General features: G+C 45.2%; 1 protein-coding gene across 1 annotated transcript in view; it reads left to right on the forward strand.

Moving 5' to 3' along the window:
* The first annotated feature begins 4136 nt into the window (after nt 1-4136).
* The window catches only part of LOC104532076 (calcium-activated potassium channel subunit beta-4), a 9354-nt gene continuing 423 nt past the window's right edge, over nt 4137-13067 (forward strand). Inside the window, exons 1-2 of the mRNA XM_010177182.1 lie at nt 4137-4292; nt 6121-6248. Of these exons, the coding sequence (XP_010175484.1) occupies nt 4137-4292; nt 6121-6248 (284 nt within the window). The remainder of the gene's footprint in view (nt 4293-6120; nt 6249-13067) is intronic.

Below are 13067 nucleotides of genomic sequence, written 5' to 3' on the forward strand. Positions count from 1 at the left end.
CTTTCCTCCAGTCCTCAGGCACCTCTACTGTTACAGTTGTACAGTAACTGTACATACTGTACAGTATTTACATTTACCTCTTCTGTGCACTAGTAAATAGAACTGATTTTTGGTTTTGGACTCTCTTAAATATGATCCACGACAGAGGAGGTTTAATAACAAAATAGGCCCAACTGTACAATAATTGTAGAAGGATCTGGTGCATCTGGTGGATCATCAGAACTGTGTTCAGGCTGGTGCCCGTGATGGGCAAACTCTGTAGATGCTGTCTAGCGATTCCCCTGGAAGCAGCCCCAGGTGCCACTGGGGTAAATCCCACTGCACTCCTGTCTCACCCAGGACACAAGGCCCTCAAGCCTCTCTGAGGGTTATGAAATTGGTCACTCCTGGTGGATTTGTCTTTGCTGGCGCATGCAGGTGAAAACCAGGTGTGATGCTCAGCTCCAGCTCCCTCAGTGCATTCAGCTGGGAGGGGGGCATTTTTTTGTACTGATGGAATGTGTCCCTCTGCTCATCTCCTGCCATAGCAGGATGGTTGTGGCAGCACTTCCTCCCTTCCAGACCATGAAGATAACCCAGTAATGCACAGAGATGCTCACATACAAAGGTAGGAGAAGCCTGCACATTGCTTCATGTGGTGGGTTGACCTTTGCTGGGCACCAGGTGCCCACCAAAGCCACTCTATCACTCACCTCCTCAGCTGCATAGGGGAGAGAATATAATGAAAAACTTGTGGGTTAAGATAAGGACAGGGAGGGATCTCTCAGCAATTACCATCATGCACAAACCAGACTTGACTTGGGGAAGTTAATTTAATTTATTGCTAGAGAAATCAGAGTAGGGTAATGAGAAACAAACCCAAACCTTAAAATACTTTCCCCACATCCCTCCCTTCTTCACTGGGCTTAGCTTCACTCCCAATTTTCTCTCTCACGGGAGACAGTCCTCCATGAACTTCTCCAACATGGGTCCTTCCCATGGACTACAGTTCTTCACAAACTGCTCAAGCATGAGTCCTTTCCATGGTGTGCAGTCCTTCAGGAACAGACTGCTCCAGCGCGGGTCCCCCACGGGGTCACAAGTCCTGCCAGCAAACCTGTTGGACTCCAGCGTGGACTCCTCTCTCCGTGGGCCACAGGTCCTGCCAGAAGCTTGCTCCAGCACGAACTTCCCATGGGGTCACAGTCTTCTTTGGGCATCCACCTGCTCCGCCGTAGACCTCCATGGGCTGCAGGGGGACAGCCTGCCTCACCATGGTCTTCACCATGGGCTGCAGGGGAATCTCTGGTCCGGTGCCTGGAGCCTCTCCCCTCTTCCTTCTTCACTGATCTTGGTATCTGCAGAGCTGTTTCTCTCACATATTCTCACTCCTCTCTTCTGGCTACTGTGTCGCAGTAATTTTTTCCCCCTTCTTAAATTATGTTAACCCAGAGGTGCTACCACCATCACTGATGGGCTCAGCCTTGGCTAGTGGCGGGGCCATCTTGGAGCTGGCTGGCATTAGCTCCATTGGACACAGGGGAAGCTTCTGGCAGTGTCTCACAGAAACTACCCCCTATACTCTCCCCTCTACCAAAACCTTCCCACACAAACTCTTTACACTTGGAGATCAGGAGCTGGAAACTGTTGACTTCAGTGGTACGTTGTGCTTTTACAATGATCCTTATCTAGAGCATCCTTTACTCTCCTCCTTTTCATCACAAGCTTCCCAACCTGTGTGACACACAATGTGGGGGCTTTCTGCTGCACCAAGCAAGTGGTACATGTGTCCCCTAGTTCACCAGCAGATGGTCCCTGACAAGTTGCTTGGAGACTGAGGCTGGAGTCTTTCTTCTCAGTGCCATCAGTTTGTCTTCTAATGGGCTAACTTGCTTCTACTTTGGATCTTTATGTCTGTTTGCATTTGAGACTTTTTTTGTCTCATCTTGTAGACAGTGTCTTCTAGGCTTGAGTAGCTTATTTTTCATAAAAATGTGACTGAATTTGGCAAGAATTAGTCTTTGGAAAGCATGAAACACAATCTAGAAGCTAAACCACGGTCAAGAGTTCATGCCTCTGTCCCTTTTTCATGATATGGAAGAGTATCTGCTCCAATGAAGTGTGCAGAAGGACCAGGAATCTTCCCAGGCGTCTGCAGAGACACTGGAGTGGGAGCATCCAGAAGCAAACACAGATACAAATGTTACAAAACCTTGGTGTAAAGGTATATTAGCTGCTCGCTGACATTTTTACTGAATTGAACCCTGAGTCATCTATCCAAATGCTGGCTTTGATTGAAGGGGGAGTATTATTAGCCTGGTACTGATTCTGAGCTGTGTAATTGAGACTGCATTTGAATTGCATAATAATTTTATCGTTGCTATGACATAGCGTAGGAGGTGCGATTACGGCACCATGTACCAATGGATCCGCTGCAAAGGCCTCCACTCCATTAGATTTATTGTGAATGTCTAATCTTAAGTGCTGTTCTCCAGCTTCATTGTAACTTGTTAAAGAAAAAAAATCAATGAAATATAGAGTGGGACACTTCCGCTGAAAATGGATGTTGCTGCGCAAGCTGCAATTGAGCACAAGGCGTCCTAGCTTGCTTTCAAATACTTGCAATTTGTTTACGTTTTGATGGTAGGATTTCATGCTGTGTCTCGTGGGGGAGGACTGCAGAATTAACTTTTCAGAAACTTCCTGTTGCCAAAGTGGGAGATCATTTCAGGTTCATCCACCAACTCACGGCGGTGAAAGTTGCCACGTTATGATTCCCTTTTATCCGCCTGCTGACTGTGCTCTGGAGGACAATACAGCTGATCAAGCAAAGTCCCAAAGAAGTGTGCTTGGGAGGCTGAGAAGAGAGAGATCCACCACCTATGTGGATCAGAAGGGGGCAAAATTAATATCAGGTTGATGGAAACTGCTGGCATTCTGGGGAGGGAAACAAGCTTCGGTGTTTGTGCAGCAGGTGATAAGTCTACACTGGAGTTGGACCTTGGGTGTTCATTGTGGCTCAAGGCCTACATCACATTGAGATGTTTCAGGATGACCCTTGGGATTCATATGATGATGCTTTTGCCTTGAACAGGGCTGTTAATCCTTGACAGGCCCGAGCAATGAGGTCCCATCTATTTAAGGCAAGCCCCTGGGTGCCTCCTTTCTGTTTTCCACATGAAGATAAAGTGGAAGAGGTGGAAATGAATCCATCCTGTTTTCTGTCAGTCACCATTGGGATTACTTGTGCAAAAAGTGGTGTGAAGTTTGAGTTACAGAGAGCATCTTCACTGTTGTCCCCAACTTCCAGGTGTCCCTCCCATAGGCAGTGGTGGTACTCCCATATACTGTCATGCCTTGACATGGGGAGAGGTGAATGTTGATCAGGGAAGCTGTCTGTGGGTCCCTTTACATCCAAACCAAGCAAAATCACTACCCCGAAAAACTCTATTTTTAATAGCTTCATATTGAGCTAAAAGTGTGGGGACTGAAGTAAAAAATTGTGAAGTCCTCTGTGACAGAGCTGTCCTTGGAGACTTGCTACTTTTCCATTCAGATGGACATCTCTTGGAAAAAGAGGTCTGTGCAGTCATTTCTGAGCCTGAAACTCAGGATGGGAATAAACAATGGTTGATCAGGTTGTGAACTTCGTGAAGGATTCATGTGATATTTGGGGAAGGTGGAAGTTCTCTGATGGATCCAGAGAAAGTTTGGCCAGCAGAGGACTGGTGGAGTGGTAGCCATGAGGAAGAAACATTTCAGAGGAAAGAGAGAAGCTGCATACTGGAGCTGGTGCCACAGGAAAAGGACTTCTTGAGATTGCTGAGGAAATTTAGGCAGAAGAATGTATATCGGTAGCTAGTTGTTTTGTCTAGTTGTTCTGATTTTACATGCTGGCTAAATAGTGGTTGGTTGGGGGGACTCTGAGTAAATCCTGTTTACTACTCTCTTGTGTCCTTAAAAGCTGGGGGCTTGGGGAAGAGCAGGGTGTAGATTACAGTCAGACATAGGCAGTGAAAGTACAACCAGTGGGATATGGTACCATTTCCACAGCAGAATATGAAAAACATCACAAAGAACAACACTGGGTTGGAGAAGCTTGGGAGTGCTGGATGCTGGGACGAGCAGGGGGCACTAGCAAAGGACCAGGTGGGATGATGCGGCACATTGGTGGTCGCTGGGTAGACAGAGCAGAGTCAGCATTGCCCTTGGGTGTCTTCGTGCCAACTCTACTGACTCTGTCCAGCTACTGCACAGATGTGTTTGTGCACTGGGAGAGTGGAGGAAAGAGGAAGGTGATTGATGCTTCCAAAGTATGCAATCAAAACAAAAACACTGCTGGTGAAGGAATACTATCTAAGATGGAAATAACTGTGTGTGATAAATACTATGTTCTGGGTTCTGAAGCTGAGTTGTGTTTCTGCTCGTTTCTGTCCTTTGTCGTCAGCAGTGGGAGAATCCTTGTTTAGGGTCATCTGAACAGATATGTAAAGGGAAGTCTCTGCTGTGGCAACACCAGATGTGGCCCCATGTGAAAATGGGGGCCCTTGCATGTAAAAAAGGCAAGTTTCAGCTTGGAATCAACAAGCAAGACCTTGCAGATCATTTCAGCGTGGAAGCTACTGGCAGCAACTGCAAGTGGTGACAGAGGTGATCAGGTTTTACATGATCAGGCCAATAAAATCCTGAGATTTCTCCCATCCTCCTGAAAAGGCAAAGATTCAAGCTGTTGTATAGTGGAGGTAGACTTCTAGGTCTGTACAGCTTGGGGACAGCATGCAGCTGAGGAGCACAGTAGGCCCCTGTGAAACCTCAGCAGATGAAAAGGGAGAGGAAAGCACTCACTAGGCACAGTGAGTCATGGTGATCTTTATGTTCAGGTCAGAGAAGGTATCTCTCTCCTTGTTGCCTTCAGGATGCTGTGAAGAAGCTCATGTTGTGATCATATGTGGGGATCCCTTTAGGAGCTTCCTTCACCCTGCATCTCCTGTTTCCTCATCTTACCTAAGTAGGAGGATTTTCAGCTACCTTCCCAGTCACTTTATTCTGCTTGCAGCTCCCACCTTTAAAGCAATAAAAATTCTGAATGTGCATCTGGAACCTTGCTGTCCATGCATCCTCCAGGGCAAAAAGCCTTAATGTTATCCAAGGATCAGTTAAGCTGTGTTACTCAGTTTGATTCAGCATCTCCTGTGATGATCTCCCATATGGATGCCTGGTAACAACAGGAGGGATTTTGCTTGGACACTGAGATCCTGATACTGCCAATATTGGATTCAGTGGACTATTTGGTTTGGGGTTTTTTTGTTTTGTTTTGTTTTATTTTGTTTTGTTTTCTTCTCTCTTCGTAGATTCCCTGTGGCTAAGAGGGAAGGGTAGCGTGTCAAAGACAAGACTTGTAAACAAGACATGTGGGCTGTGTGTGACCCAGAGCCGAGTCTCTGAAAGCCCAGACACAAGCACAGCGAGCTGGGGGAGGAACTTCCTCTCTTTGGGCTTTGAAGCAGATGTCTGAGGGTGAGATCTGCAGACAGCTCAGCTGCACACTCAGCTCTTGTTGACTTCTATACAGTAGAAGCAGATGCTGAACCTTTCTGCTGAAGTGGAGCTTTGAACTTGCTATGCTTGTTTCCTCATGTTGTAACAGTGGAAGAATACCTGTCTTCAGCCAGCAGGTATCAGCCAGATATGAGATATCCCATCATCTAGGAAAGCTTACCAGAATATTTTGGTCATTTATTAGCATGGTGCTAAACAAAACTTGTGATTATGTGCCTCACTGAAACTAGGAAGTAATTCAAATCCAATCCAGGCAGCTGGCTAGGGACATGTCAAAATTAAATGATCATTTTTACGTTCATCATGCAAAAACCCAGAGTGTTATGTGACAGGTTGGTTTGATAATAGAATAAAACATGATAAGGCCTCTGTTTTGTTTCTGAATGCTGGCTTTTTCCAGTACCTGCAGGGAAAAAGTAGCAATTGAAATAAACTTCAGCTAACTTTTATTTTTTGTTTCTTTGGAGCTTGTATTTATTATTCTTTGCCCATTTCAGTCACACTGGTATTATGAGGAAAATGCAGAGATGCACTTTGTTCTTGAGCACAGAAGTAACTGTGTTTTGCAACATGTGTTGGCAGTGTTCATACATCCCTCCCTGCGCAAGAGATGATCAGGAGAACTCTGAGAACGTCACGTACAAGCAGAAATACTGGAAAGAGAAAGTGGGTTCGCAACCATTTACATGCTATTTTAACCAGCACTTGAGGTGAGTAATCTACATTTGCATAGGCAGAAGTGCTTATGCATCTGTTTAACAGCTGTCCATTGGTTCTGTTTGAAATATATATAAATACATGCATATGTATATACACACACCTCTACACAGTGATGTGGTTTAGTACACAGAGTTTAATGCAGAACTTTGCAAGACAACTCTACTGATGAAAAGCTACATAGAAAGCAGAAAAATGGTTTTACTACTTGAAGTAAAAATATAAAAATCTGAGGAAAGTTTCCCTTAAAATATGTCATTTTATGCATAAAAACTCCTTGGCTTTTAAAACTCAGATGGCAAATTTCTGACTTTGATATTAATGTTCCTTTCCTCCATGGAAGAGAAATCCTACTGTGTTTATGAAGGGCTGAAAGAAAAGGGGAGACCAATAAATGGTGCAAACTAGATCAGGAATTGTGTTAATGGAGGATTAATGAATCAGACACGTGTAACAAACGTTCACAGAACTGCCAGTTTTCATACATGTTTGCTGAGTGGAAAGTTGTAACTTAAAGCATATCCTCTTCCATTTCATTTCTTACTTTTGCTACCAGAGTTGATGTGACTTACATGTGTGTAAGGGTGATGTGTGGTTTCCTTCCTTCAGTAAACAGGAAGAGGAGAGAGTCCTTTTGCCTGTCTCTTTCTGATGATCTGCTGGGATATAAAAGGTGATGTGGCAGCAGTGATTTGCTGTTACTGAAGTGTGCGGGCACCCTGGGAGGACTTTGGGATGACAGGTATTTAAGAGCTCCAGATCAGCCAAGGTTTTGTGGGGTTTAGACTCCAGTTCTGGAGGCACATGACACTTTCTAAATTTGGCTAGGATAAGTAATTTTGGTAGAGCTGAGACTGTTCTTGTTTGCTAAGTTAATCACTTGAATACGTCTGCCACATTAGGGACTGAAGAAGGAGGCTGGTCCTACCCCACCAGCACTTGGAAGTTAAACACACGACAGAGACCTAGGTGGGAATAGCTCAATGCTTGCTGGTGCAATTGAGAGCTCAGCATGGGAATGTTGGCATCAGATATTTAAGTTTATTAAGACACATAGGAAAATGGATGCCGGTGTGTGCTAGGACCTTGGAGGAACTGGGGAGCTGGAGCAGGGTGGCAGGCACAGAGATGCCCTGCTCTCCTGTGGGTGGCCCATTGGATGCCTTGGGAGCTTCAGGTTTGTCCTAGGCTGGCTCTGAGTATCATCCCCTCCCTGGAGAGGCTATAGACCTAGTTGGTGTGCCCAGGATGATAGCCTGTTGTCCCTGAATAACTCTTTGCAGAAGGTAACCACCAATGCTTTATTGCAAAAACTAGTTGTTATGGTGAGGAAAGAAGCACTGTCTACAGCATGCAGAGGTTAAAACTTAGGGCACCCTGTGCAGTGATATCAGACCTGGCTGGGACCTTCTTGGGAGCTGCTTTGGTCCACAAGGTGCCAATGCTTGGGTCTGCTAACCAGGAGCCAAGTGGTGGTTTTGGCTTTGCCAGGCAGGCAGGTGCTGCCAGAAGCCTGGGACCTGCAGCAGCCACTGCCTGAGTAAGCAGGATAGTCAGAAACACGGGACCTTATGGAGGAGATGTCATGGATAGGTTTCATCTGAGATGGTGTGGGCAAGATGATGTGAAAGGTAGCTTTTATAGTCAGTGGAGAGAAACAGGAGCTTTTAATTTTATCCCCAAATATGCCTACTACAGGTTGTATGCCTGGAGGTGTTTGTATGCCTGGAGGTGTTTATTTCTGTCCTGTAAAGGAGCTTAGGGTTGATCTGCTTGGGTGCAGACACCTAAGTGGTAGGTGTCCAGAGCTAGGTGAGCTGGTTCTCACATCACATCTATAGGTGGAGCAAAGGCAAATTTTTCTGAGAGGCTGCATGCTGCCTGGGTTCTGCCATTTATGTAGGCTGAGGAATACATAAATATACTGAGGAATTCTGCAGCACTTGGGCAAGGTCTTTTCCTTATAGTTGCTGCATTCTATATTTGCCAAATGCCACAGCTGCCTTGAGACGCTGCCTTTTGCTGATCGTACCACAATTTATATACAGCAGAGGAGAGGCTCACTGCCAGAGATACTTGAAGATAGTCTAAGCTGAAATGTGTACACCATCTATTTTCTTCTGGAGATAAGAATGAGCTTTGAGAGATAAGGTTTTCTGACTTGCAATGTGCTTCTTCAGATATACTTTTAGAGCTATGATCACTAAACAGCTTGTGAAGCAGTAAAAAGCCATAAAAACTGAGGGGAAAATCTATTTGCTTCAAAATAGAAGTGTGCCTATTTTCTGTCAGTATTTTTTAACTGTGTGGATGAGCTAACTCTTCTGTGTCAGTCCGTATGAAACGTAGAATATAGTGGTAGGATCCCTAGAGAGAGTAGTATTTGCAATAGTAATACTCTGTCTTTCAAAACAGCAGAATAAAGTTCTAGGTAAGTGTCTGCGCAATGGATGAACATTGTCTCCTTTTCATCGGACTTATTTAGCATTGCTGTTAGAATTGTTGCTGCAGGGAGAGCAGACTGTTAGGTAACATCTCCCTTCAGTTTGGTGGGGCACATTTCAATTGGCTGCTTTGAAAAGAAGAAAGTGATGCCATTTATACAGTTCAAAGTCATACAAAAGAAGGGAGAAGCAGACTTGGCAGTTTCAGTCATTCTCTGTTAGTATAAGTAAAGAGGCCCAGCACAATTAGCTGTCTGACATTTATTTTAGGGAACCAAAGAGCAGCTTTGCTTGGAGCTCAGAGCTTTACTGAAAATCAAGGTTTTGCTTTGCTGCTGTAGACACTTACCTTTAGTCTCCCACTTTGTCTATCTTTGGGCCAAGTGGTGCAAGCTGCATGGGCAAGTTGCTTTTCTGAACTTCTGGTGAAGCTGCCTGTCTTTTGGCATGATGATACTCTGGTCTGTAGGGAGCCCTGCCCAGCAGACACTATCTCTCAGTGTTTCAGAGCACAGAATAAATGACAAATTCTGAAAAGCTCTTGCGCTGTTGCCAAAGGTTTGAGCTCCAGTGCTTTAGTGCCGTTGGATCTCGCACAGTGTAGCGAGAGTTCTGTAGTCATGACCACATGCAAACAAGGGTCATATTTGCATGTCCTAAAGCGGAAGGCCTGTGGGAAGAGGCAGGATGGGGCGGATCCTGTCACTTTATTTCTTCAGGTTACAGGTCTTATTGACATCAATAACAAGAACAAAAAGAGAGAAAGCAAGTTCTCCATCAGCACAGACCCCCCTGGTCTCATGCCACACAGAGACACGCAGAGCAGCACATGTCAAGTCATTTCTTATTAGTGGCTCATTTATGTGGCATTATTGCTTTTCAGCTCTGGATTCAACAAGAATGCTCTGTGGTTTCTTTGCCACAGCATAGCAAATGAACCAGCCATGCTTTATAGTTCTCTGCGTTTGCTGCAGGGTGCTGAGATTTGAAGAGCAAATTCACCTGAGATTTGAAGAGCAAAAACTGTCTAGTGATTGGTGCCACCTGTATGATATTGAGGTACCCTGCAGGCCATTTACCTACCTGGGAATAATTATCCACAGAAGCCAAGGGCACTCAGGTAGTAGGGCTGTTCATTCACAAAGAGTAAAACAGAAATCTTGGTTTGCTTCAGTACTTCATGAAGTTTTCTAGATTAATTCCCTCCAGTCAGAAGATGATGTTGCTATTACCTGTACTTTCTTTACTGTGGAGCAATGCTTGGGCCTGAGAGAGAGAGCACATTACTGTTCATAAGACATAGCACTGCCCCTGCATGCAGCCGTCCAGCTGAGGACCTCTGTGTCTTGCAACAATAGGGGAAAAAAATACTGATGAGTGCTTGTCATAGTGAAGGGATGTGAATAATTGTGGGCAAAATAAGTGTATGCAGATTGCAAACATCTTTAAATCCAGATTGTTTGAATACACAAAAATATTTGGGAGGTTCCCCTACCCTATGCCCCTGCCTCTGTTGGGTTTCACTGTGTTACATAAATTGCACAGTGTGGTGCATAAATGGTGACTGAAATGTTTATGTGCCTGTAACTTCCTGGTCATACATGACTTTTTTGCTAACTGCTGCACTACAGTTCTTCCCATGATGTTCAGTAATTGCTCCAAAGGCTCTGACGGAGGCCTGCCTTATCCGGTGTCTGTTATGAACTGATTGGCAGTGCCTAACAGGGATGTGTTGCATAATGCAACAACTAATCCAGTTACCCCTGGTCAGAGCCTCACAAGGCTCCAGCCCTGAGCTCAAAGTCCTGATAAAAATAAGTACTGGTCTCGCCTTTCAGCAATGAAAACAGAATTCCTCCCTCCTTGTCTACTCAGTGAAAGAGAAAGGTGTGTTTTCCAAGTTAAGGTAGAGACTTCTTTAGGCCTTTTTTTCAGTTTGTTCATTTTTCTTTCACCCCGGGAATGCTGCTGGGCAGTGGTGGTGGTGCTGCACAGTGGCCATCACCTTTGCAGCAGAACCAGGTCTCGATGCTGAGCAGAGCTTGAAAATATTCAGGTTTTTCCCCCCCTTTTGTCCCACTAGGTCTCTCTCTTGCCCCCGCCGCTGTTTTGTGCACTGATAACTGGTGTTGGGAGCTTGGTTGGTGAATCCCCTCAAGAGGCTTTGCATTTGCTGTAGCAGTGCAGCTCTGTCCTGGGGGCCAAGCAGGGCTTCTGCAGTCCTGGCTGCTGCTCTAGGTACTTTCTACAAGCAGACTTTGTTCTTTATCCCTTGGGTGTTGTTGCAGGATCACTTAGGATTTGTCCCAGGGATGTCCCCAAACACTGTGCAGGCTCAGAGGTCAGACAACAGCTGCTCAAGTTCCTTCGGAGGCTTACCGGGTGGTGTTGGCTGTTTTGCTCTGCCTGAGAATTCAAAATCTCTAGGATTCAGTCAAAGGGATATCTTGCTTTCCCCAATCACACTTTCTTTTCTTTCTCTGAATCCAATTTTCTGGTTTGTTTTCTTGCTCCTTATTTTTGAACTCCTTGATTCATATTCGCTGTAAAAAAATACTTAGAAATCAATGTCACTTGTAAGCTGAGAGCTGTGAGGACTGAATGGTGCCTACTTATGGCCTCCTTGACAATTAGCACTCCGTTATTCACAGATGATGATACAGTAAGTATAACGGAAGCAGTATTATGCCTCCTGTGAAAGGATTTTTCTGTTCAGGTGCTGTCATTTATATGGCATAGACTGGTGAGTTTGTGTCCATAAACCTAATATTATTTTATTCAATTTATGGTCTCCACATGTGCCTGATTATGTGTCTGGAGGATTTTGGTTGAGCAAACTTCATGTGTTCCACTATTGAATACACCTGGGTTTCTTGTGATCATTTTTTATGTTACTGAGTTTCAACTTCTATATAGCTGACCTGCTCATAATCAGAGTCTCATTCCGCTCCTTACTGCACAAACAGAGATAAGTGATGTCAGCCTTGGGGATTTGCAGGCTGGGTCAGTGCAGATGAACCTCCACTCAGCAATTTTGGAGAAGAGACCCCCAAATGCAAATGCAGGTGCTATTAAATAGGGGATCAGGTGTAGCCTGGTAGTCTGGCTGCACTGACCCCTTAAGGATGGATAAAACCCCCGTAGATTTGCAGGCATCTCTATTAATTAACTTCTCAGTGAAGGAAAAAGAGTTTCTTGTTTCCCCTACAGAAAACTTGTTCTTAGTGCTGCTTTCTGATCAGGAAGAAGCTGTTGGGGACAGATACCACAGTGATTGCACAGGTATCTGTTCCCATGTGCCACCATGTTAGGAGAGCTTCACCCCAGGACCCGGCTGGATGGGCCTGGGATGCCAGGATTTTAGGCTGTGAGGTTTGTTGGTCCAAGGAGCGTCAGGTAGCATTGGTGAAGCAACATGGGATGGGTGTGTTTAATGTAAACAAGGACCAATATGAGTTGAGACTATATATATTTTTCTAATTAGAGAAAGTTCTGTTTCCTTCCTTTCCAGATAGTTTTCCAGCTGTAGGTGGGAAAGCAGCAGCGAAGTGCAAATGCCATGAGACTGATTTAGTAACTGTTAAACTGCAGGGAGAGCGGAAAGATCCAGAGCTGAGGAAAACCTGCAATCACATTTCCCAAACAACTTCCCAGGCCTAGAAGTGACAGATGGACACCTGATCTTTCAGACATGTTGGCATGGCTGAATTTCCAAGATTCTTGAGATGCATCCTCTTTGCTATTCTCTTCCTCCTTCTGTTTCCCTTTGAAAATGCATCAATCCATCACAGACCCCACACCGACCATGTGTTAGATACTGTTGGCAGAGGCACAGGGGGTCAGACCTTCAGGAGAAGCTCCCCAAAATGCCCTCATAGGAGCATACTCAAGTCCACTGAGCAGCTGGTGTTTGCGGTACCAAACTGCAGCTTACTGCTGAAGTAGCCTCTGCTAGGAAGGAGCTGCGTTTGGAGCCTCTGGCACCCTGAGGCGGGCAGGAGTCCTCCTGGGGGTTGGTTTTGTGCAGACCCTTGCCTGCCAGTGCAGCTGGGCTAGCCTGGGCCACCAGCAGTGCAGCACTGAGGGCAGGGACTGGGTCTCCATCCAGACCAAACCACAGCCAGGGCTCTGTCAGGAGCTTCATGAACGTGTCAGGGCTCAAAGCTAAAAGGGAAGTTTTAATTACACTTTAAACTCACTGCACAGTGCCTGATGCCATTTGAGGTAGGTATGTATAACTGCTGCCTTGGATTATGTTTTCTCTGGAGTGGTTTTTCAATCCACAGTGTGATTTTGTGTCTCTGTTTGTGGTGACCATGACTCCTGGAAGACCTAAAGTACCAATGCTTTTTTTTTTTTTTTTTTTTT

The sequence above is a fragment of the Antrostomus carolinensis genome, unplaced genomic scaffold (assembly GCF_000700745.2).
Source record: "Antrostomus carolinensis isolate BGI_N321 unplaced genomic scaffold, ASM70074v2 scaffold1401, whole genome shotgun sequence".
Taxonomy (NCBI): Eukaryota; Metazoa; Chordata; class Aves; order Caprimulgiformes; family Caprimulgidae; genus Antrostomus; species Antrostomus carolinensis.